Source organism: Diaphorina citri, unplaced genomic scaffold (assembly GCF_000475195.1).
Source record: "Diaphorina citri unplaced genomic scaffold, Diaci psyllid genome assembly version 1.1 scaffold898, whole genome shotgun sequence".
NCBI lineage: Eukaryota > Metazoa > Arthropoda > Insecta > Hemiptera > Psyllidae > Diaphorina > Diaphorina citri.
This window is the reverse complement of record NW_007378329.1, coordinates 39,033-64,995: the sequence shown is the minus strand read 5'-3', so window position 1 is coordinate 64,995 and position 25,963 is coordinate 39,033. Positions and strand designations below refer to the sequence as shown.

Sequence of the window (25,963 nt, the reverse complement as noted above, 5' to 3'; positions counted from 1 at the left end):
TTTTTCACCCATACGAAAAAAAAAGGGGGGGAAAAACCCAAATTAAAAAAAAAAAAAAAAAAAAAATACCTTTATCCTGCTCGAATGAGACAAAAAAGTTCCTTTACCCCAGCAGTCTAGTATAGGTTGTATGGAAAAGAATGCCTCAGGCATCCATTCCACCCCATTAGTCGAAGAAAAAAAAAAGAGATTTTCAAAGCACGCCGGAGGTCCCGGCGGGGTCAAAGTTTTTTCGGCCCTGTGCTTGAAGTTCTTGGTACACTCAGCCTCGTGAGGACAAGTGAGTAGCGACCAGTGGCGGCACTACAAGTCAAAAGAAACGAGCGATGATAAATATGATGATTGAGTAAATGCAAGACTTGTAATACTGTGGTAGGTGATACCCACAAAGTTTTGAAGAGGCTAGTTTAGGCTCTAGGGACCTCAAAACGTGTTTTGGCACTAAAAACTGACCATCGAAAATTTGACGCGATTACATTACTTTCCTTCCTATAGGCATAGGTTAAGGGAAGTAACAAGACATGATGAGTAACGAGCCAAGATTAGGCTCTAGGGACCTCAAAACGTGTTTTGGCACTAAAAACTGACCATCGAAAATTTGACGCGATTACATTACTTTCCTTCCTATAGATAGGATAAGGAAAGTAAAAATTCCCTTCATTATTTTTTATTCTGATAAATTCTGTTCTATTGCTTTCGACAAGTTTCTTCTGTACTTGTTCCAATGTCTTGCCTTGAGCGACTGAGGCCAGGGCCGGAGGTGCTATGTTACTGAGAGAGGCAGGGGTTGGCTGCATCTCCACATAGTCATCTCTCTTGACAGTGACAGCGCCTTGTACAACGGCATCAGGCGCGAAGTTCACATAGTCACTACTATCCACTACCTCCTTGACACTCTCTAGTGGTTCTGATAGTCTTGAGTTACTACTGGGTGATTCACTTTCAGCAGGGGAGATCGCAGGACTATTCAGACTGAATGGGAAGATGGTAGGGGTCGTGGTCTCCTTACTATCGCGCCTGGTGAGGCTAGACTTCCGTCTTGTGGTGCGAGCAGGGGAGGAGTTACTGAGAGGAAGGAACGTGGGGGCCTTGGGGGGCGTGCTACTTGATAGCTTACGACTAGAAGAGAGAGGACTACTGACATTCGTACTCGATGTGTTACTACTAATGGTGATGGGTTGCGTTTTCCGCCTGTCCTTCTTATGTCCCACGTTCATGTTCATGTAATCTTGTGTTAGATTATCTTCAAAGGAGGAAGGTTTAGACTTGAAAGGATTCCCATGTCTCTTGTTATTATTATCTTCCTCTAGTGAAGTCTTCCGTTTGGCGTTCATCTCCATGTAGTCTGTTACTAGCTCGGGTCTTGGATGTACACTTCCTCTGTAACTCACAGGTTGCTGTGTCACATGCCCTGGTGCCATGTCCATGTAAGGATCTTCATCCTCGTCTATGAACTTGGGTGGTGTACCAGTCTTGATTCTGAAGGGTTGGGCTTGAGATTTGTTTGGAGGTGAACACGAGGTAAGGTTGGTGAGGGTGGAGGTGGTACTTCCTGTGGGAGACACAGGGGAGAGGATACCCGATGTATTGGGAGGGGAGGAGGCATGCGTGAGTAGCATCTCTCCCTTACAGCTCGGTCTCATCTCTACATAGCCAGGTGGGGTCTCCAGGACTCTGCCTAGGTTACGGAACTGATGTAGTGTTGAGGAGAGGGGAGGGGAATTCTTGGGCGGGGAACGTCCGAATGCTCTCTGTAGTAGAGAGGCGCGGGGTGGGGAGGGAGCAAAGTCAGGACTCTCCAGGTAACTACTGCCCTCTGCTGTGGAGTAGGAGGAGGCGGCAGAAGACAGAGAGCTACTAGGTGGTACTGCCAACTTCTCGTTGCTATGACGACCCGTTTTCCCTATGAAAACCTCTTCGGTATTTTTTAAGAAAACGGTTTCTATAGGTCTTCTTTGCAGAAAACTTTCAAGGTCGTTTTCCCTATGAAAACCTCTTCGGTATTTTTTAAGAAAACGGTTTCTATAGGTCTTCTTTGCAGAAAACTTTCAAGGTCTTTTTTTTTCGAAGAAAACTGCTTAGGTCTTCTTCGGGGAAGCTACACTAGGGGCAGGCTGCGCGGTGGCGGTGTTGGGAGGGACAGTCTTGGAGTGATCTATGGTGGCGTAGGACGTGAACGTGCGTGATGCGAGAGAGGAGCACGAGGAGGAGCTGGACTCGAGGTCGAGAGACTCGTACGTGATCTCTCTGTAAAGACAGAAATACACAACCAAAATTAGACTATTGGAAATACAAGTTATATGGCCGTACCACTGAGATTTCCCTGACGCAATGCATGGGATTTAACACAGAGTCAAGGGCTTTCTTTGACATCACCCATTTGATTTACACATTTGAGTATTCTTTACACTCTGGATGAACTGAAAACTCTCAGCGGTATTTTATTGTTATGTCAACGCGGTCTCTTCCTGATCCCTTATGTGCCGCGTCCATTTCAGTTTAGGACTATTGCACTGCCTTTAAACATGGTTATTGGCTCTCCCCCATTTCAAACACTCCTGATCCTCTAGGGAAGCTCAGGAGTGGTTTGATTGGGTTCATTTTCTGTATTCAGTTGATAAAAAACATGATCATAAATTATGCGTAGGACGTGAACGTGCGTGATGCGAGAGAGGAGCACGAGGAGGAGCTGGACTCGAGGTCGAGAGACTCGTACGTGATCTCTCTGTGAAGACAGAAATACACAACCAAAATTAGACTATTGGAAATACAAGTTACATGGCCGTACCACTGAGATTTCCCTGACGCAATGCATGGGATTTAACACAGAGTCAAGGGCTTTCTTTGACATCACCCATTTGATTTACACATTTGAGTATTTTTTACACTCTGGATGAACTGAAAACTCTCAGCAGTATTTTATTATTATGTCAAGGCGGTCTCTTCCTGATCCCTTATGTGCCGCGTCCATTTCAGTTTAGGACTATTGCACTGCCTTCAACAGAGTCAAGGGCTTTCTTTGACATCACCCATTTGATTTACACATTTGAGTATTTTTTACACTCTGGATGAACTGAAAACTCTCAGCGGTATTTTATTATTACGTCAACGCGGTCTCTTCCTGATCCCTTATGTGCCGCGTCCATTTCAGTTTAGGACTATTGCACTGCCTTTGAACATGGTTATTGGCTCTCCCCCATTTCAAACACTCCTGATCCTCTAGCGAAGCTCAGGAGTGGTTTGATTGGGTTCATTTTCTGTATTCAGTTGATAAAAAACATGATCATAAATTACAACTAAATACTAAAAGAAAAGAGGAACAAGTAACTTACTTGCTGGGTGGCGGACTTGGATTCTTCTTGGTTTTGTTGATACCCAGGCTGACAAGTTTCTTCTGTACTTGTTCCAATGTCTTGCCTTGAGCGACTGAGGCCAGGGCCGGAGGTGCTATGTTACTGAGAGAGGCAGGGGTGGGCTGCATCTCCACATAGTCATCTCCCTTGACAGTGACACAAATTAAAAAAAAAAAAAAAAAAAAAAAAAAAAAAAAAAATCTAGGAGACTCACTTGTTGACTTTGTTCTTGAGATTCTCGGGTCTCGAACCCACGGAGTAGGCTCTCTTCTGGCGGTTATCCTGCTTGTTGTCTTCACTCTCCTCTTCAGCAGGGGTGAGGTATGAGGGTACGCGGTCCAAGTGATAGTCGGAGAGCTGCAGATCTTTGGAGGGGGTCCCTGAGGTCATGGAGTTACTGCTGCCCCCGGGCGACATCACACTGCTCAAAGTATCTGCCAGAACAAATGTATAAATTAAATGCCATTTCTTTGTGTTGTCATATCACAACTTTGGTGCTCACTGCAGGATAGTAGGATTTTCCGAATATCTCAATAATCCAGAGCTTAATGTTTACCTACCCTGCTGACACCGGTCGCTATGCGCATTTATATTAGGTACGCATTTATATCATGAACCCGAATCTCCCGCGTGCAAGGCGAGCGCAGTGACCACTACGCGATGGGAGCTGACTTATCCAGAAAAAAAAAACAATAGAAAGTAAAAAAGTCCCTTTCCTATGCAAGCAAATTTTCAAAAAGCTGACGATCCAAGTCCTGAATTAGATACATTCATTCAATCTGTAGGAGGTCTGATAATTATGGAGTTATTTTTAGTTTTTACCGACCGTAAAGGTGTGCTCCGCCTAGCAAGGATTCAACTACAATGACACTTCTACTTACCATGATGATGTCGTGGGTTATATTTCTTATCCATATGCATGTAGCCGCCTCCCGTATCGTAACCATCTTCAGTAATACTCGAACCTCGACTGTGACTCACACTCAAACACCCGTTCAATACTCGGTTCTTGTTCTCGCCGGCACTCACTGCAACAGGAAACATTACAGGGAATTTACATTTTAATTTTATTTATTTAGGTCTGGCTGGGGGACGTTAAACAGGGAGTAGACCAGCTTAGTCTGGCTGGAGGACTTTAAACAGTGAGTGTTCAATACTCGGTTCTTGTTCTCGCCGGCACTCACTGCAACAGGAAACATTACAAGGAATTTACATTTTAATTTTATTTATTTAGGTTTGGCTGGGGGACGTTAAACAGGGAGTAGACCAGCTTAGTCTGACTGGAGGACTATAAACAGTGAGCATACCAGCCTGAATTTCCTTTGCTAAAGAAATAGCAAAGGGCATCCAATCGTAAAATTCTGTAGCCAAAACCAAATGTCAACCCAAAAGTACCAGCCTGAATTTCCTTTGCTAAAGAAATAGCAAAGGGCATCCAATCGTAAAATTCTGTAGCCAAAACCAAATGTCAACCCAAAAGTTATCACCTTAGGGCTGATTGAGGGCTGACGAAAAACGCCGACCCCGTCTGTACACGGAAAAAGGCTAAAAGTTTCCATTTATTGGTTTTTCAGAACAATTGGTGATTCTCATGAAAAATATAACTGTCCAAATGTATTTTTTTCGTAAAGATCGTCAAAAATAATAAATAATACGAAAAGAATTTTTTTTCCCAAAAGTGATCACCTTAGGACTGATTGAGGGCTGACGAAAAACGCCGACCCCGTCTGTACACGGGAAAAGGCGAAGAAAAAGAAGAAGAAGATTTCCATTTATTGGTTTTTCAGAACAATTCTCTCAATCAAATAAATAGTCAACAAATGGTATATCCATCCGTAAAAGACGGAGCTTATGCCACGTTAATACTGTTCGTTAATAAGGATTAGGGAGTACTATTAGCCCAGTGATTAACCACTTGAAGGATTAGACAGCCTAGTTAGCTTAGATGTAGCACTCTGCCTTGTAAGTGCAAGGTTGCAGGTTGGATTCTCCCGCCCGAGGCGGATTTGTCCTAAACAGATCAAGTTCATTTTCACATAACAATCTGGTTTCCTCCTGTCCTGTCTTTCTCCTTTCTTCAGGACGATAGGATCTTAGCAGTTACAGTTTCCTCTATCAAACCTTTTAGGGCCTGAAAAGAAGTCTCATGATGGATTTCACCAACGACTTAATGAGAGATTTAACTAATCGAATAATTTTTAATCATCCAAAGAGGATATTTTAATAAGATAAAAAGGAGTTTTTATTGGTCCAATAAGAGTTTTTAGTGATCCAAAAAGGAGGAGTTTTTAAAAACTCCAGTTTGAATCATTAAAAACTCCTTTTTCTATCATTAAAAATTCTCGAATTAGTTAAATCTCTCATTAAGTCGTAGGTGAAATCCACCATAAAGTCCTACAGTTCGCTAAATTACTAGTACATACCTGGACTCATGGGGAAGTAGGAGTTGTTATGGTCCATGGGCGAGGAGCCATAAGGACTATACACATCTAGGAACGATGCCTGGGAAGGGGAACTGGGGGAGATTTTCCTCGTCTGGTGATAAGAGCTGAGGTTGTTATCAGTGAGGTAGTTGTTGAGACGTTCGTCCTCCTTCCTTTTCTCGGCTGAAACATGAGACCAAACATTCAATAGATGATATGCCTTAGGGTAAAAATTTAGAAATTAAAATAGAATTAAGAAAAAAAATCCCCCAAAAATCAGTTATTGAGACGCTCGTCCTCCTTCCTTTTCTCGGCTGAAACATGAGACGAAACATTCAATAGAGGATATGCCTTTGGATAAAAATTTAGAAATTAAAATAGAATTAAGAAAAAAAAATCCCCCAAAAATCAGTTTTTTTTTTGGCTTTGTGGTTTTCTGGACAAAATTTGCACCACCATTTTCGTGTTCCTGGTAAAAAGACCTTTAATTTGATATATAGGTCGACCAGGTTTGGATAAGTCCTTCTATGGGGACAGACAGACCGACCGACCGACTGAGAGACACCGAAGCGAATACCCGAGCCAAGATCTGATTTGTGACCAAACACGGATGTTTATGACATGACTATTTCTCTGACGCCCGGTAACAGAGTTGCAGATGACTACTACTATTTTCTGCAGTTACACTCAAAAACAAATGAGTAATCACCGGCCTACCTCTATGAGGTAATGGGTTATTTTCAAATGAAAAGAGAAAACTCAATGAAATGACAAGTCGACTCCAAATGCAGATGACCCCCTTATAGGCGTCATTGCTTACGCTTGATACACATCTAATTAGAATGAGGAATTATATACTCTAAAGCTGTGTCCAGTTGTCCACACATAGTCGATCGACGACGACGAGATGAAGAGGTGAATCTATGTTGTCGAGGCAGTGTCCGATTTTAGTCGAAGTGTGGACACAGCTTAAGATCGCCAAAAAAGAGAAGGACAAACGAAAGAAAATGGTGAAAACAAAGGATTACAAATTTTCATCAGTGGTTTCTTCAAATAAAATCCATCCCAAGGGCAAGCTAAACCTAGACCCCTGACAAATGGGGGTCTGTTTGAAGGTACATATGTGGTGTGTTCCAATTTACTCGACCCCATGAGATGAATTGCAGGAACACGATTTTGGAGCTCCGGCCCTGGCTTACTTCTCCCATAGAGAACACAGAGAAGCACGGGGAAACTAATTGTTATTTATACGACGGAATGGTACTGCATTTTGCACTGCCTTTTGGGCTTCAGACGTCGCCTAGTTAATTATAGACGAGACATTTGTCAGTGAAATGCCCCAAGCAGAGTAGCATTAGTCTAAATTGGTTGACTAACACGTGTTTTCAGTTTTTCAGCGACAAAACAAACGGTATGTTTGTTTTCCTGTTTGGTTCTCAAAAGGGTTCCGAACTTCAACGAATAGTATACTGCTACACGTACACTTATTAGTTCAAAATGCCTTTAAATTTTGTGTTCTCCAGTTGGCACTTGATCTGTTCATTGAGCAACATTGAACTTTCTAGGGACGTATTTCCTAGGGACTTCAGGAAAAGGAAAACACTCACCCGACTTCATCTACAAAGTCCATTCACTCAAACTCAAAATTACTCGGATTTTCTCGTCAAAATTATCATTTGAGGCAGTTTCTGTGTCGTGTCTAAACGCCAGATGCATAGATACTTATTGTGATTTTGTGTTCTCCAGTTGGCACTTGATCTGTTCATTGAGCAACATTGAACTTTCTAGGGACGTATTCCCTAGGGACTTCAGGAAAAGGAAAACACTCACCCGACTTCATCTACAAAGTCCATTCACTCAAACTCAAAATTACTCGGATTTTCTCGTCAAAATTATCATTAGAGGCAGTTTCTGTGTCGTGTCTAAACGCCAGATGCATAGATACTTAATGTGTAACCTGTCACCAGAGAACAAAAAAATTTCAGTGGGTTATGATTAATAGAGGAAAACACAGGGTTAACCAATGAGCATGATGTAAGTTAAATCTTTTTTTTTTTTTTTTTTTTTTTGGCCTAGCGCTTACAAAGCAGACGCACTACCAACTAAGCTAACTAAGCTGGCCGAAAATCGTGAAATTTAGCGAGGTGCATAAAATGGCTTGAAATTTGTAGGTAATCAGTTTTCATTATTGACACAATTATTAAGTAATATTAATTTTTATATTTTACAATATAGTTTCATCAAAATTGCTTACCGTTCAGGAGGAATTGCGTAACAAAAAAATAGAAAGAGGAATAACTTGAAATTCATTTAGGTATTACCTACAAACCCGTTTCAAAGTAGGTAATACCTACCTAAGTATAACTATAAATAAAATAGGTACCTAGCTATTTATTTTATTTACTTAATACTGTTTATTGATTTTACCTACTTACCTACTTCAATGTAGGTTCAGAACTACCTACTCGCAGCAGAATTTTCATACATGAAATTTTTACAAGATAAAATCAAACGAAACTACGTCGAAATAATTATGTAGGTACCTTTTGTTGCTCAGGGCAATCTCTCGCATTTAACCCTTACACAAAATTACAGGAATACATAACTTTTAGTCACTTGACAGTAACGTTAACAAACAGTTATACAGACAATTATCAAACAGCAGTTATACAGTCTTATCAAACAATCAAAATTAAACTTATGGAAAGTCCACAAAAAAGAACTAAAATTGAAACGACAGGGCTGCGAAGGTGCCTACGTCTTGGAGTCAGTCACAAGAATGAAACATGAGACTTCTTAAAAAATCCACACAAAATGGGAGGTCCTCGCTCCAAATAAGCTGTGATAGGCTAAAGTGACCTTCGAATGCACAAAAGCTCTGCTCCCCCCTATAAAAAGCTCTTCTTCCCTATAAAAAGCTCTTCTTCCCTATAAAAAGCTCCCCCCTCCCCTACAAAGTGCATAGTGTACGTATCAAAAGATCGATGATGGAACATTTAGGATACCCCGCCGTCTACTTGTAAGGCGCCGGCAGTCTACGCCGCTTTAGTAATGTCATTCGATCCCGACCATGGACAAAATTTGCACTCGTACATATTATTTCGACTGCAAATAATAGGGCCGGCCGCAACCTCCGTGGCCGAGTGGGTATCATACTCTAAGCCTGCACGCCGGAGGTACCGGGTTCGATTCCCGCCGGGGTCGAAGTTTTTTCGGCTCTGTGCTTGGAGTTCGGGGTGCACTCAGCCTCGTGAGGACAAATGAGGAGCTACTGGTAATCGAGTAGCGACCAGTGGCGGCATTAAAAGTGTAAAAAGATTGAAATATGGAAATTCATTGCAAGGGAGGCACTTAGTAATGTTGTGATATCCACAAAAGTTGTGAAAAAGCTCTGCTTTACCACAAAGATTGATGATTTGATTGATCGCAAAGTCGATTGAAATTTAACATTTTTGGGTGGTTCTTTTCTGATGCTGCCCAAGTGAGGAAGGACATTTGTGATGAACTTTCAAGTACCCAATATAGCGCGTCTGCCTTGTAAGGGCTAGGCCGCGGGTTCAATTCCCGCCCGGGGCGGACTTTATCCTGAACGGATAATGTTTGTTTTTATCCTGAACGGATGAGGTTCGTTCTCGGAACGGCTGGCTTTTTCCTATCCTGTCTTTCTTCTCTCTTCGATTTCGGGACGATAAGACCATAGCTGCAGTTACAGTTCCCTCTGTCAAACCTCTTAAAAAAAAGTTGAGTGTAAAGTTGAGTCCACTCGTAAAATTTGTAGCCAAAACCAAATATCCACCTCTTTTTTTTAAAAAAAATAATAAATAACCGAATGGTTTGTCAAGCGTTGACGAAGTTGGTCAAAATATAAATATTTTGTAGTATGCCTCTCATCAGATGGGCGAGAAGAGACACTATACTTCCCATTTAGGTGCTGGGTCAACACGAGAACGCCAGAAAGTAACCCGTTGAAATATTTGCAATCGAAAAACGAGTACAAATTTTTGTCGATGGTGGGATTCGAACCCGGGACCTTCTGCATGGCAAGCAAGCGCGTTACCACTGGACCAACCGTGCCCCCTGACCAACCGGGATGGTCTTGCCTTATGGATTGTTCTTTTCTACTTACATTCATTTTACTTAGGGAAACATTGTATGTTGAGGGGGAGGGAGGGACAATTAATACAACACAAGAGATGACGTCATTTATATTTGCGACACGCAAAGAGCAATAGTTGCTTTTAGGAACAGGTTGCTTTTCCTGGTTGGTAGGTAACCTATACAATCTATACATGCTAGTGCCTCTGGCTTGAATTCATAAAGAGAGGTATTGCCAGCCTAGTTTGCTTGTTTGGTAGCGTGTCTGCCTTGTAAGCGCTGGGCAGCCCCGAATTAAGGCCTGTTCACCCTGTTCCCGCGAACAGGGCGGCCCCCCTGGAGCGTTGCCCCCCCCCTGGGGCTTTGCCGCCCCCAGGCTGGCAATACCCCCTGGGGGCGGCAGGTGGTTTTTTTTTATTTTTCTGTCCATTAGATCTGTTGATTTTAGCAGCCCCCGGCGCCCATTGGCAACTTCTGTCGCCATTTACCGCCCCTCATCGCCAGTTTTTGGACCTCTAGTGCCCTTTGCCGCCCCTCTGGCACCCTTTTCCGCCCCCTGATGCCCCTATTTGGCTCTCGCAAAAAAGAGTTTTCACAATTTGAGCAGTGACCAGTGTTATTATAGGTTAGGTTAAACACAAAAGACAAGTACAAAAATAATAGCAATAGCGTTCATGTTCAAACTATAGGCCTATAGCCTATAGCATACAAAAGTTATAGCATACTGTATAAGTACAGTTATTTTTGGTCACCCTGTTCGTTTTATACTTATTTATTTACTTTATGGTCTCAAGTATATAGGTTCAATCTCAGGTACCGGGGACGCAACTCGGATGACCTTTTTTACTTTTTTGAGTTGGGACCCAAATCGGATGATTTGGGATTCTCGGACTCATCTGGTGTTCCTCCTAGTGAACTATTTCAACATATTTCTAACTAGGTAGTAGGTACTTAGGTTGTAGGTACATAATTTTATAATAGGTACATAGGTACTTGGGTAGGTGTAGTGTAATGTAAAGGAAATGAATTACCGGTGGTAGGTACCTACCTAACAACCTAACTATTCTCTATCCCGCTGTCACAGTAGTAGGAACTCTTTGCTTGCAAAATCTAGGCACCTACTACCTACCTATGTACTATGTACATCCTGTAACATATTCCTACCTAAATTTAACGGGCTAAAAGCCCGTTACGTTACGTTACGTTTTGTACTTATATGTACATTATGTTACCATTTGTAAATATTTATTCTGTAAATAAAGTTTGATCTAATCGTTTAATAATAAAATAATAAATAATAGTATTCATCGATTTAATCTCGCGTTTTGGGGTGTGGCTGTAATGGCTGTTAGGTATAGACTACACTAACGGTAGACTACACTAACGAGCAAAAATTCGTGATGGATTGCCTTTTAAAGTTTTTTTTTTTCTAGGTTTGATAGAGGGAACTGTAGGTAATTGCTAAGGTCATATCGTTCCGAAAGCACAGAGAGAAGGAAGACAGGATAGGAGAAAGCCAGCCGTTCCGAGAACGAACATCATCTGTTCAGGATAAAATCCGCCCCGGGCGGGAATCGAACTCGCAACCTAGCGCTTCCAAGGCAGACGTGCTACCAACCAAGCTGACTAGGCTGGCTGGCTGGTCAGAGTAAAAAGGAATGGAAATGGAAACTGTTCAATTTTTTTTTGTTCTCAAGTATACATAGGTAGATTGGCAATAAGTAAACAAAGATTATCTTTTAATTCTGCACCTAAGTAGGTACCTACCTCTAGATGTAGAGTGTGCAACTACCTACATAGCTAGATAAAACTTGGTACTTTTTTTTTTATCAATATTTTACATTAAACGGTAGGTAGGTAGGTAGGTAGGTAGGTAGGTAGGTAGGTAGGTAGGTAGGTAGGTAGGTAGGTAGGTAGGTAGGTAGGTAGGTAGGTAGGTAGGTAGGTAGGTAGGTAGGTAGGTAGGTAGGTAGGTAGGTAGGTAGGTAGGTAGGTAGGTAGGTAGGTAGGTAGGTAGGTAGGTAGGTAGGTAGGTAGGTAGGTAGGTAGGTAGGTAGGTAGGTAGGTAGGTAGGTAGGTAGGTAGGTAGGTAGGTAGGTAGGTAGGTAGGTAGGTAGGTAGGTAGGTAGGTAGGTAGATGTAATTGTGTAGTATGTACAAAAAAATGATACAAGACTGCCATCAGGACCAGAAAGACTGCCATCAGGAACAGAGATTTTGAAATGATAAAGATCAGCTGATTAAATTTCCAAGATTTCCGAGCTCGACTGTCCAGCAGCGCTAAAAAAGACTCTGGTGATGACTTATGAACTAATCAAGGTGGTTTACATACGATGCAGAAATCGTTCCAAATGAAGCGGGATTTAAAAAAAACTAATTTCCACGGCGCTGAATGTCCTTTGAACTGCCTAAAAACTGCCCAAACTGCCAGTGATAAGAAAATCTGAAAAACAAATCTTACGGCGGCAATTTTCAAATTTTAAACATTTTCTCAAATTGTTATCAGTTCTATCAACATTTTAGTTTTATTTCACTTCTTTTTCAAATAAGTGATGTGATATTGGTACAATATAACACTCAGTTCCAGGAATAATTTAGGCTCCAAGCTTCCTTCTCTTTCCAGTGTTGATTGTGTTAATTTTTCAATTATATACTAAAATAGTACCTACCTACGTAATTTTCGTAATAAACAATAGTAGGTATTTAAATAATTAGATCCTACGTGATAAACGGATAAATTACGGAGAAGAGGACCGACTAAAAGCCTAAAAGGTGAGTTATTTTTGGTTTTTAGAGACTTTTCTTTCTAGTCTTTTTTTGTGAGGAGGAAAAAAAACAAATAGACAAACTAACGAACAGACAGACAGATTGTATTTATTACTAATTACTAGCCGAAATCCTTAAGGCATGGCCGTTCTTGTAGGAAATAATTTCATTGAAATCGGATACCTAACTTTAATTTTTACTCTATAAACCTCATGTCACTCATCCATTTAGTGGTCTTGCTCGGCGTAGCTCAACATAAACGAACCGGAAAATAGCCTAACCTTCACGGGAGTGCAAGCAATAAGTTGACAAAGTTTCATAGCAATCGGATGAGCGGTTTGGCCAGGCACCAGGCATAAAGTTCGAACACACACACACAAACGAATATTAATTTTTATACAGGGTGTCCCGCGAACGACTGTACAACGCTTGAGGGTTGATGCAGGACCTAAACGCTACCAGAAAAAGCTATTTGGACAGATCCGATTTTCAACAGGGGCGGAGTTGGGGTGGTGGTGGTGGTGGCGGCGGCGGCGGTGGTGGTGGTGGTGGTGGTGGTGGTGGTGGTGGTGGTGGCGGTGGTGGTTTTACCGTGGCAACTTGAACATCGCCCGTTCTTACACTCGGTCACTCGCCCATCGTTGCATCGAATTGTTCAAAACTGCACACTGCAGTTCGACCTTGATTTTTCATTCACTACGAATGAACGAATGCACTGCACTTCCGCGACACTTCGACAGATGTCACAGATCTCGTTGCTTGGAGGTTTTCCAGTGTTGATTGTGTTAATTTTTTGCTGAATTCTTCACTTATTATTACTTTCTATTATTTTTTACTTTCTCACACTCTTCACAGACTTCACTACTTCAGGACTTCACTCACTTCACTCTTCACTGTTCAGTTCGAAGCTTCGAAGAATCGAACTCAAATTGTTATCAGTTCTATCAACATTTTAGTTTTATTTCACTTCTTTTTCAAATAAGTGATGTGATATTGGTACAATATAACACTCAGTTCCAGGAATAATTTAGGCTCCAAGCTTCCTTCTCTTTCCAGTGTTGATTGTGTTAATTTTTCAATTATATACTAAAATAGTACCTACCTACGTAATTTTCGTAATAAACAATAGTAGGTATTTAAATAATTAGATCCTACGTGATAAACGGATAAATTACGGAGAAGAGGACCGACTAAAAGCCTAAAAGGTGAGTTATTTTTGGTTTTTAGAGACTTTTCTTTCTAGTCTTTTTTTGTGAGGAGGAAAAAAAACAAATAGACAAACTAACGAACAGACAGACAGATTGTATTTATTACTAATTACTAGCCGAAATCCTTAAGGCATGGCCGTTCTTGTAGGAAATAATTTCATTGAAATCGGATACCTAACTTTAATTTTTACTCTATAAACCTCATGTCACTCATCCATTTAGTGGTCTTGCTCGGCGTAGCTCAACATAAACGAACCGGAAAATAGCCTAACCTTCACGGGAGTGCAAGCAATAAGTTGACAAAGTTTCATAGCAATCGGATGAGCGGTTTGGCCAGGCACCAGGCATAAAGTTCGAACACACACACACAAACGAATATTAATTTTTATACAGGGTGTCCCGCGAACGACTGTACAACGCTTGAGGGTTGATGCAGGACCTAAACGCTACCAGAAAAAGCTATTTGGACAGATCCGATTTTCAACAGGGGCGGAGTTGGGGTGGTGGTGGTGGTGGCGGCGGCGGCGGTGGTGGTGGTGGTGGTGGTGGTGGTGGTGGTGGTGGTGGCGGTGGTGGTTTTACCGTGGCAACTTGAACATCGCCCGTTCTTACACTCGGTCACTCGCCCATCGTTGCATCGAATTGTTCAAAACTGCACACTGCAGTTCGACCTTGATTTTTCATTCACTACGAATGAACGAATGCACTGCACTTCCGCGACACTTCGACAGATGTCACAGATCTCGTTGCTTGGAGGTTTTCCAGTGTTGATTGTGTTAATTTTTTGCTGAATTCTTCACTTATTATTACTTTCTATTATTTTTTACTTTCTTTTTTTTTTAATTTTCTTTATAGGAAGGAAAGAAGTAATATCGGGTGAATTTTTCACTTTTTTTTTTCCAAGTTTCTCGTAAATTCTCATTCATTCCGTCACAGTGTCCGTCCAGTTTTGTGAATTTGTGTACTAAAATAGTAGGTAGGTACGTAATTTTTGTAAAACAACAATAGATCCTACTCAACGGATGAGTTATTTTTGGAGACTTTTCTTTCTAGTCTTTTTTGTGAGGAGGATAAACGAAAAAAACTGACTGACTGTCAAACAAACAAATAAATTAACTATCAAAGGAGAGATATTGTTGGTAGATACTAAAAACAGGTAGGTCCGTAGCCCGTACTAGGGTACATTTCATAATCACGTAAGTAGGTATAGGTACGTACCTACAAGGCGAAAAATTGTCCTGGCAGAATATTCCGACATTTTTAACAATATCAAAACAAGTAGGTATAGGTACGTACCTACAAGGCGAAAAATTGTCCTGGCAGAATATTCCGACATTTTTAACAATATCAAAACAAAAAAAAAAACATCATTTAGGTACCTACTGATAATTTTGTTTGTTGACGGGTTGACTCCCTCATATTAAAATTCTGGGCCTTTTACCAAAAGGAGTGTCCGTGATGAAGTAAGTCAATCTAATAAAATTAAATAAATTTAAGTAGTACCTACCTATAATTAAGTACAATCTTTTTTATGCTTTTATTAAACTCAGGGATCTTTCAGATCTCTATTTTTTTTATTGGTCTGGGTCAAATTTTTTTGAACGCACATTAGATTCTTTTCTTCTTCTTGTTTCTCTGTCTCATTTGAGTTAATTATAGGTTATGAGTAAAAGGCAGCTAGCATGTTATTTTTGTCCATAGTCAAGCATGTGGCAAATCAGTTATAATACTAGGTATGTACATTAGGCCTTAGCAAAAAAAAAAAAAAAAAAAATACGATTTAACTTGAACTCGAACCAACTGCCTCCAGATCCGAAGTCCGCCGCGCTAACCACTACGATCACTAAGTATGATTATGATGATCACAACAAAAGACTAATATTCCTCTTTCTTGTCTTTCACAGAACTTGACCCTAGTAGCAAGATCTCAACGACGTCTCCATATTTTCGATTTGAAGGTCATTGAACTTCTGAAGGTCATCTAACTCAAGGACAAACACTCCAAGGTCGTCCGCCATATTGATTTCAAGGTCAACATGGCTTTCTCATTTGAATCAACCAAAACCTTCAACAGCTGTTGCTGTGGCTGTACTCTGCGAACTGGGGCCATTATTATTGCAGTTCTCAGCATGGTAAGTGAATAGATACCTTGTTTATCCTGCTGGGATAAGACTAAAAAGTCCGTATACCCCCGCAGTCTAAACAAGGTCTCATATATTTTGACATATTATTTTTTTAGTGGAACAAATTCAGAGCTAAAGCTGACATTATGGGGAACACATACTCGTATTTCCGTGCAAATTGGTGAAAACACTAGCCCTCACGAACCTTTAATCTGGGAGCGAAAGGGCTAACTGCAAAATCTTGAACTTTAGACCTCACTTCGTTTAGTTAATTTTTCCCCTCTTGTTTCACAGCTCAATGGATTGACCCCGTTCATGGACAAAAATCAGAAGAAGGGGAAGAACAAATTCGAAGGACTGGAAGATCCAGCTTGGTGTAAGTAAATTAAATCTATAAGTCTTCTTCAAGCCCTCTGTGGCCGAGTGGTCAAGAGCGCTGACTATCAACCTGGAGGTGCTGGGTTCAAATCCCGGCCAGGGCGGAAATTTTCTAACCAAAATTTTCGGAATTGAAACGAAAAGAAATACCCCTATTGATTAAACCTTTTTCGTTCTACATATATGTTTCTCCACCCTATAATCAAAATTATCAAAATCGATCCTTTTCCGTCCTTTGTTCCAGTCCAAACTGTGTTCAATATCGGCTTCCCATTATCAACTCATTGATTGATCATTTTTTACTCGATTGGTTAACCTTTTTCCATTGAAAAACGATAAATCCTTTGCCAGTCCTTGATTGACTTTTTTTCAATCGATTGAACCTCTTTCCATTGATTAACCCTTTTACGCCCTCTCTTTGAGTTCAAACTGTTCTCTATTTATTTCCCTTTGTTTTCCTCTATTTATTTTTTAGCCCTTCAATAAATTAACCCTTTCGCGTCCATTTCAGTCCAAACTGTGTTCAACATCGGGTACCTCTATTCTCGCCATCATCATGCTCATTGGTTAACCCTGTGTTTTCCTCTATTAATCATAACCCACTGAATTTTTTTTGTTTTCTGACCATTTTTCTAAGTTATAATCAACTCTTTTAGGTTATCTGTTCATAGTTCGCACCATATTAACCCTTTCCGGCCTCTCTTTCAGTTCAAACTGTGTTCAACATCGGGTACATCATCACCTCTATTCTCGCCAACATCATGCTCATTGGTTAACCCTGTGTTTTCCTCTATTAATCATAACCCACTGAAATTTTTTTGTTCTCTGACCATTTTTCTGAGTTGTAATCAACTCTTTTAGGTTATCTGTTCACAGTTCGCACCATATTAACCCTTTCTGGCCTCTCTTTCAGTTCAAACTGTGTTCAACATCGGCTACATCATCACCTCTATACTCGCCATCATCATGCTCATTGGTATTCTCAAGCGTCGTAAGAACTTCATGCTCCCCTGGCTCTACTTTATTGCCTTCTACTTCTTCATCGCCTGTATTTACTCCGTGTACGTCGTCATAGTGCTGTTTATCAAAGTCAGCGTCACGATGGGCATCGCTGGAATAGTGGGAGTTGTTATTGGAGTCGGTGAGTACGCCGGTACCTGAGATTGAACCTATATACTTGAGACCATAAAGTAAATAAATAAGTATAAAACGAACAGGGTGACCAAAAATAACTGTACTTATACAGTATGCTATAACTTTTGTATGCTATAGGCTATAGGCCTATAGTTTGAACATGAACGCTATTGCTATTATTTTTGTACTTGTCTTTTGTGTTTAACCTAACCTATAATAACACTGGTCACTGCTCAAATTGTGAAAACTCTTTTTTGCGAGAGCCAAATAGGGGCATCAGGGGGCGGAAAAGGGTGCCAGAGGGGCGGCAAAGGGCACTAGAGGTCCAAAAACTGGCGATGAGGGGCGGTAAATGGCGACAGAAGTTGCCAATGGGCGCCGGGGGCTGCTAAAATCAACAGATCTAATGGACAGAAAAATAAAAAAAAACCACCTGCCGCCCCCAGGGGGTATTGCCAGCCTGGGGGCGGCAAAGCCCCAGGGGGGGGGCAACGCTCCAGGGGGGCCGCCCTGTTCGCGGGAACAGGGTGAACAGGCCTTAATTCGGGGCTGCCCAGCGCTTACAAGGCAGACACGCTACCAAACAAGCAAACTAGGCTGGCAATACCTCTCTTTATGAATTCAAGCCAGAGGCACTAGCATGTATAGATTGTATAGGTTACCTACCAACCAGGAAAAGCAACCTGTTCCTAAAAGCAACTATTGCTCTTTGCGTGTCGCAAATATAAATGACGTCATCTCTTGTGTTGTATTAATTGTCCCTCCCTCCCCCTCAACATACAATGTTTCCCTAAGTAAAATGAATGTAAGTAGAAAAGAACAATCCATAAGGCAAGACCATCCCGGTTGGCCTCCTGTTTACCAGGCGAGCGTCTTGACCACTACGCTACCGAGGCAGGTAGCGTAGTGGTCAAGACGCTTTCAGCATATTCAGCCCCAGCTGTTATTCGAACCCATCCTTCAGGGCTGTTTGCCCTTAAGCCTCAAAGTGTGCTTTTTGTATGTGGAGTTGAGGAGCTTGTTCATACGTGCTACCAACCTAGTTAGCTTGGTTGGTAGCACGTATGCCTCGTGAGGGCTAGGTCGCGGGTTCGAGTCCCGCCCGGGGCGGATTTTATCCTCAACGGATAATGTTCGTATAACAACGGACAACGGATGATTTTCGGAATGGCTGGCTTTCTCCTATCCTGTCTTCCTTCTCTGTTCGATATCGGGACGATAAGACCCTGGCAGATACAGTTCTCTTTATCAAACCTATTAAAAAGTCAACCTCAACCGAGTTTAAACTCAATTTGTGGATCCGGTCATTAATTCTCTGCTGTTTCCGTTTCAGCTCTCTTGGTCTACTTCTGGCTGATCGAGCACAGCTACTACATACATCTGAAGGAGGAGGAAGAGACCGGAAGGTCTGCCAATTACACAGCATAAAACCTTTGCTGAAATTCCTGTGGCCAGAACTTGGCCAGTCGCACTACCATCTACCTGAAACGGTGCCGTATTATTACAATTATTTTCAACCATTTATTACATTTTATTAACCATCCAAATTTTACTTACCCAATACAACAGTGCTTCTCAAACTGTGTGCTGCGGCACTCTAGTGTGCCGCCCAGATTTGGAATTAAAAAAAAAAAAAAGAACGATCACAAACCTGATGAGCTAAAGAGCGAGAGCATTCCAAATTGAGAACAATAGTCCGTCCACTATAAAAGTGTGTCGCGCTGGCGACAACTTTGAGAAGCACTGCAATACAAACTACTTATACAAATTTCTTTTTCAATACTTGTACGTATAATAATTAGGTAGTGATAAGTTTTTCTTATAGGGAGATACGATTTTATTTTTTCTTATTCTTCTCTTTTATTTCCAAAAGATTTGTGTTAAGTGAATGCGTTTATTTTTTTCTTATTAGATATTCTTTTCTTTATCCTACAGTGATTTGAGTTCAAGTGTAACAAGTAACATCCTTTTTACTTTCTATTTTGTTTCGTTTTTGTTTAAGAAAGAATTTGGTTATATTTTTGTTTTATTTCGTTCTTGTTTAAGTTATCCTTTTGTTTGTTTTTTCCTTAAATGATTGTTTTACAGGGTTTAATCATTCCAATGTTCAAGTTAAACAGTTTAAACCTCGTAATGCCCAAGACACTGTTTAACCCTCGTAAATTTAGAGATAATAATGATCCACTTGCGCGGTTCAGCGCTCAAGGGTTAGTAAGCCTAAAGCCTGATCCTATAAATTTATTTTGAGGACAAAATACCAAGATACAGAAACCCAAATTTTTTCCAACCAAATGTCGAAATTTTCCTTTCATGCTAAAAATATAAGTACACATTTTTACCACAAATATTGTTCACGGAAATTTATTCCTACAAAAAAAGTGTACAATAACAAATAAAGATTAGATATAGATATGTTACTAAAATTACATAATTAATATTGATTTATTTTTATTCTTTCTTAGGTAAAGCTTCGACCCATCGATTTTTTTTTTTTTCTTCAAATAATAGGACCCTCACAATATGACCCTCTGGGCAAGGGCATTCGGCGCTTAATAATCACAGCACATAGAATTTTATTCTCATACTTGTAAGCAAAATGTACAGAATGGCGTGGAGCGCACATATGGCGAATTGTATGGCTTTCATTGCCCTTATCTCTTCTTTAAGGGCATAAAAGCCAAACACTTCGCCATTTGTGCGCCCCACGCCATTCTGTACATTTTGCTTACAAGTATAAGAATTCTAAAGGGCCGAACCGCTTTGGATGTTAGCGAAGCGTATTTTGATTTTGGCGATCCAGAACAGTTTTGCGGAGCTCTTGTCAAACCAAGTGCTAAATACTGCCCAGAATGAGACTGAAAAGTTTAGACTAGTTTAGAGTTTTAGACTGAACCTGAATAGAGTGAATAGTCCCTTTACTGCCAGCTTCTTCTTCTTCTTCTTCTTCTTCTTCTTCTTCTTCTTCTTCTTCTTCTTCTTCTTCTTCCTGGAGTTCTTTTTCCTTCTATTTGCTCCTTTATCTCACATGCCCTCAGTCACGTTTCACATAGATTTCTTATATTTAACAATGGCTATCGTAAGCAAAATGTACAAAACGGTGTGGGCCGCACAAATGCCGAAGCCATGCAACACCTGCTGGTTGAAGAAAGAGGCGTCCTTCCAAACAATGGCCAGGTATGCGCGCAGCCCCAGTGTGTTGGGGAACACAAAGTTGCTGAACGTCTGGATCACAGGATGAGCGGCGGCTTCTATAGGCCAGATGAATCCTGGAAAGAAACACATGCATTAGTAAACATTTGGGAAAGTTCTTTTCGCGTGCTACCTAACCCTATCATTCCCAGAAAGTCTTAGAGTGTTAGGGAACACAAAGTTGCTGAAGTCTGGATCAAAGGATGGGTGACTGCTTCGATAGGTCAGATGAAACCTGGAAATAAACACATGGTACCATTATTAACATTTGTGAAAGTTCTTTTCGCGTGCTACCTAACCCTATCATTCCCAGAAAGTCTTAGAGTGTTAGGGAACACAAAGTTGCTGAACGTCTGGATCAGAGGATGAGCGGCGGCTTCTATAGGCCAGATGAATCCTGGAAAGAAACACATGCATTAGCAAACATTTGTGAAAGTTCTTTTCGCGTGCTACCTAACCCTATCATTCCCAGAAAGTCTTAGAGTGTTAGGGAACACAAAGTTGCTGAACGTCTGGATCAGAGGATGAGCGGCGGCTTCTATAGGCCAGATGAATCCTGGAAAGAAACACATGCATTAGCAAACATTTGTGAAAGTTCTTTTCGCGTGCTACCTAACCCTATCATTCCCAGAAAGTCTTAGAGTGTTAGGGAACACAAAGTTGCTGAACGTCTGGATCAGAGGATGAGCGGCGGCTTCTATAGGCCAGATGAATCCTGGAAAGAAACACATGCATTAGTAAACATTTTGTGAAAGTCCTTTTCGTGTGCTACCTAACCCTATCCCAGAAAGTTGATCATTTTGCGCAGCCCTAATGTGTTTGGGGAACACAGAGTTGCTGAAAGTGTGAATAAGAGGGTAGGTGGCTGCCTCGATTGGCCAGATGAATCCTAGAAAAGAAACAAAGGGTAAAGTATTAGGCCTGCCCACTTCTGTGGCTGAGTGGTCAAGAGCACTGACTCTCAACCGGGAGGTGCTGGGTTCGAATCCTGTTCAGGGCGGAATTTTTCTGACCGTAATTTTCCGTTCCTGGATAGGCGTGGATGTAAAAGAATGTGCCTTGAAGAAATGAGGAAAGCGAATCTAAGGTACAATCTTTGAAAAAAAGGCCGCACATTGGAATGATAGAGACTCTCTATCATTTTCATAGGTTATCGCTATTTAAAGGTCACGCGACAAACTTCTAATGTGTGGAACGGGCTTTATTCATCCCGAGTTTCCGAGTCCAATTGTGTAGAACCTAGCATAATAGAAAACTGACCTAGACGGAAGAAGGTAAATACGTAATAACAAGGTGTACTATTCACATATAGTCCATCATGAACGATGGTACCTGAAATCTATAACCTGAATACTAATAACCTGAAATCTATATGTAGGTATTAGGTATTACAAACTTTTTTTTTTGAAGAGGTTTGACAGAAGGGAACTGTAACTGCTATGGTCTTATCGTCCCGAAATCGAAGAGAGAAGGAAGACAGGATAGCAGAAAGCCAGCCGTTCCGAGAATGAACATTATCCCATCAGGATAAAATCCGCCCGGGCGGGAATCGAACCCGGCGGCCTAGCGCTTACATTACAAACTTATTAATAGGTAGGTTTGTATAAACAACTTCTAAAGCCAGCGGCGATAGCTTTAAACGTATCAGATTACCATGGATGACTCAAGTCAAGCAACGTCACGCGTGGTTTAGTAACCGGATGGGTGACCATCTCAGGGCATTCACGTGCTGCTGAATTTTCCCGGCGCCACTCAGGCTGAGTGAGATTAATGTGATACAACGGGAACTGGCGCATTCAAATATTATGCTGGCTCCTCGCCGCTGGCTATCTCAGATTTTACATGTTTTTTTTTTTTTTTTTTCTTTTTTTCAAGAGGTTTGACAGAGGGAACTGTAACTGCTATGGTCCTATCGTCCCGAAATTGAAGAGAGAAGGAAGACAGGATAGGAGAAAGCCAGCCGTTCCGAGAACGAACATTATCCCATCAGGATAAAATCCGCTCCGGGCGGGAATCCAACCCGCGGTCTAGCGCTTACAAGGCAGGCGCGCTACCAACTAAGCTAACTAGGCTGGCTATCTCAGATTAGTATGTTCAAGTTCTGCATCGTTCCTGTTTGAACCCGGGACCCTCTACTTGGCATTCTTGGAAAGTGAACGATTCCTAGAAAGAAGGGTCTATGTTAGTAGCAACAATAATATAGGCCCCTCTTCGTGAGAACGGTTCAAGTAATATTATTATTGAACCATATTCTTTTTTAGTCCGCCCTTTTCCTTCATTATTACAATAGTAATAAAAAGTTTTTTTGGACTATTGTTTTTTCGGGAGGGACTATTGTTTTTTCAAAGAGGTTTATAGAGGGAACTGTAACTGCTAAGGTCTTATCATCACGAAATCGAAAAGAGATGAAAGACAGGATAGGAGAAAGCCAGCCATTCCGAGAGCGAACCTTATCTGTTTAGGATAAAGTCCCGAAATCGAAGAGAGAAGGAAGACAGGACAGGATAAAGCCAGTAAAGCCAGCCGTTCCGAGAACGAACCTCATCTTACTTACCGGTAAATGTGTACATGGCCAGGGACGAAACAATGGCGATGCCGGCGCTCTCTGTGAGAGAGTTGGTGAGAACAATGATGAAGAAACCTGAAGCAAAGAAGAGAAGACACCCTCTGTTTATACTGCCCAGAATGAGACTGAAAAGTTTAGACTAGTTTAGAGTTTTAGACTGAACCTGAATAGAGTGAATAGTCCCTTTACTGCCAGTCCAGTTAGCTCGGTTGGTGGCGCCTCTGCCTTGTAAGCGCTAGGCCGCGGGATCGATTCCCGCCCGGGGCGGATTTTATCCTGATGGGATAGTGTTCGTTCTCGTAACGGCTGGCTTTCTCCTATTCCGTCTTCCTTCTTTCTTCGATTTCGGGACGATAAGACCCTAGCAGTTACAGTTCCCTCTGTCAAACCTCTTAAAAAAAAAAAAAAATCACTCTCACTCTCCATTCGGTGACAAGCTACCCGACTCCTCACGTTGACCGCACCCAGCCTGAGTGTGGCCGGGAGTGTGACCGGGAATGGAAGTAGAAAGTGTTCCAAAAATTTTGCACTCGACTATGTGGAATGGAATGCAAATATGTACGTACGAATATGTACTAGAGTCTAATAATTAGACACATTTAACATTTATGTAAATATATATGTACTAGACCCCATTTAAACATTTATGTACTAGTAACTAGACATACAAATACAAATACAATAGGCAATTGAGACGCATACCTACCCATCAGTCACATTTGTAAGGCCTGCCACTCACGCTCAGACTCTCTGACAGATCTGAGTCTGTTCGACCCAGGTCTGTCAGATTGCCGGCACGTGCGTGGCGGAAAAAGCTTCCGAGGTCTCTCAGACAGTCTGAATACTGAATCTTTTTTTCGCCACACACATTGCGGCGGCCTGACAGACCTAGGTAGGACAGAGCAACACTGAGAAAAAAAATTGGTGATTGGGTGCCACTATTATTGGTTTACTTCCCTGATTTAGGGCATTTTAGGGTGTTGGAATGCTATATTACCTATAGTGTCGAGCTTCCCGATATAGAGTTCAATATTAGAGTTCCGGAGCCCAGTCACTCGATTAGACTTCCAGCACCCTAGTTTTTTTTTCTCAGTGTAGGTCTGTCAGACGATGTGAGCGTGAGTGGTCGGCCTACTTGTGAAACATGTCATCTATAAACACTTGTGTAGAACCTAGCATAATAGAAAACTGACCTAGACCGAAGAAAGGTAAATACGTAATAACAGGTGTACTATTCACATATAGGTACCTGAAATCTATAACCTGAAATACTATAACCTGAAATCTATATGTAGGTATTAGGTATTACAAACTTTTTTTTTTGAAAGAGGTTTGACAGAGGGAACTGTAACTGCTATGGTCTTATCGTCCCGAAATCGAAGAGAGAAGGAAGACAGGATAGCCGTTCCGAGAATGAACATTATCCCATCAGGATAAAATCCGCCCCGGGCGGGAATCGAACCCGCGGCCTAGCGCTTACATTACAAACTTATTAATAGGTAGGTTTGTATAACAACTTCTAAAGCCAGCGGCGATAGCTTTAAACGTATCAGATTAACATGGATGACTCAAGTCAAGCAACGTCACGCGTGGTTAGTAACCGGATGGGTGACCATCTCAGGGCATTCACGTGCTGCTGAATTTTCCCGGCGCCACTCAGGCTGAGTGAGATTAATGTGATACAACGGGAACTGGCGCATTCACAGTTCCCTCTGTCAAACCTCTTGAAAAAAAAAAAAAAAAAAAAAATCATCACCAGTACCACTTTATTTTTATTATTATTACCCCCTTCGCACCCAAGATTTTGTATTTACCTACTACCTACTTTGTCTGCTAAGAGTAAAAACAGAGTGGATCGGAGAGCAAAGATCAAAGAGCTTATTTTTGCTCTCAGTTCTATATGGTCGAATTCGTCGCTTCTCTCTATGCCTGCTCGATGCTCTATGCTCTCCAAGTCTCCTCTCTTTTTTTTAAGAGGTTTGACAGAGGGAACTGTAACTGCTAAGGTCTTATCGTCCCGAAATCGAAGAGAGAAAGAAGATAGGACAGGAGAAGGGCAGCCGTTCAGAGAACGGGATGCTCCAAATCAAATTTTAAAAGTTTGGCCAAAGGAGAAAAATGAAGTTCGAGGGCGGAACAGTTCAGGCGTACCTGTCAGGTCTACCTGATAGTGCCCGGCCTGAGGTTCCTCAGTCGGAACAGACCCACCGGGCGCTAACAGGTTAACCTAATAAGAAACGAACATCACATTTCATAAATACAATATTTGCATTCTGCGCTTCTGTCCGCCCTACCCCGCCAACTGTAGTCCGGCCTTGATTTTCATCTGCGACATATGCTCTACACTGCTCTACGCTGCTCTAAACAGCTCGCACTTCCTCTGTAGACCTCTCGTGAGAAATTTCTAATCGTTGCGTTCGGTTTGTGTGTTTTTATCATTTCCATATTTTCGTTTCCCACGGTATTTTGTAAGACGTAATTGGTACTGTTTATCAACGCTGGAAATCTAAGGTAGGTTGGGTGGCAGAGAATGCCGATAACGTTGGTAGTGCGTCTGCCTTGTAAGCGCTAGGCCGCGGGTTCGATTCCCGCCCGGGGCGGATTTTATCCTGATGGATAGTGTTCGTTCTCGGAAACGGCTGGCTTTCTCCTAACCTGTCTTCCTTCTCTCTTCGATTTCGGGACGATAAGACCATAGCAGTTACAGTTCCCTCTGTCAAACCTCTTT

The 25,963-nt window shown here is 41.6% G+C and overlaps 3 protein-coding genes and 1 long non-coding RNA gene across 9 annotated transcripts in view; 2 read left to right on the top strand and 2 right to left on the bottom strand.

Moving 5' to 3' along the window:
• Positions 1 to 502: 502 nt before the first annotated feature.
• On the bottom strand, positions 503 to 6,017 carry LOC103512922 (uncharacterized protein PB18E9.04c-like; the record flags this gene model as incomplete). The annotated part of the gene is made up of 8 exons (XM_026826256.1): positions 503 to 549; positions 695 to 1,903; positions 2,105 to 2,247; positions 2,651 to 2,725; positions 3,333 to 3,455; positions 3,568 to 3,787; positions 4,235 to 4,381; positions 5,777 to 6,017. Coding segments are annotated over 8 exons (2,205 nt in total), but the record flags the coding sequence as incomplete, so codon positions are not given.
• A 6,019-nt stretch (positions 6,018 to 12,036) lies between these two features.
• On the top strand, positions 12,037 to 19,911 carry LOC103512915. 6 transcript variants are annotated; one of them, XM_008477707.3, is made up of 5 exons: positions 12,037 to 12,643; positions 15,750 to 15,977; positions 16,263 to 16,344; positions 17,260 to 17,487; positions 18,814 to 19,911. In XM_008477707.3, exons 2-5 carry the CDS (start codon positions 15,882 to 15,884, stop codon positions 18,906 to 18,908), a joined length of 501 nt encoding a protein of 166 aa, XP_008475929.1. In that variant the 5' UTR covers positions 12,037 to 12,643; positions 15,750 to 15,881; the 3' UTR covers positions 18,909 to 19,911. The 6 variants fall into 6 exon arrangements, with proteins under 6 accessions (XP_008475929.1, XP_008475926.1, XP_008475925.1 ...); XM_008477704.2 differs by lacking the exon at positions 12,037 to 12,643 and adding an exon at positions 13,683 to 13,842; XM_008477703.3 differs by lacking the exon at positions 12,037 to 12,643 and adding an exon at positions 14,563 to 14,821.
• A 611-nt stretch (positions 19,912 to 20,522) lies between these two features.
• Positions 20,523 to 25,963, bottom strand: part of LOC103512920 (uncharacterized) — a gene marked incomplete at its 5' end in the record, with an annotated part of 43,568 nt that continues 38,127 nt past the window's right edge. Inside the window, 2 exon segments of the mRNA NM_001329181.1 lie at positions 20,523 to 20,746; positions 23,224 to 23,310. Coding sequence (NP_001316110.1) covers positions 20,523 to 20,746; positions 23,224 to 23,310 — 311 coding nt within the window.
• LOC113468932 overlaps positions 25,380 to 25,963 on the top strand; it is a 6,354-nt gene continuing 5,770 nt past the window's right edge. The window contains exon 1 of the long non-coding RNA XR_003392508.1: positions 25,380 to 25,746. This is a non-coding gene — a long non-coding RNA (uncharacterized LOC113468932). The remainder of the gene's footprint in view (positions 25,747 to 25,963) is intronic.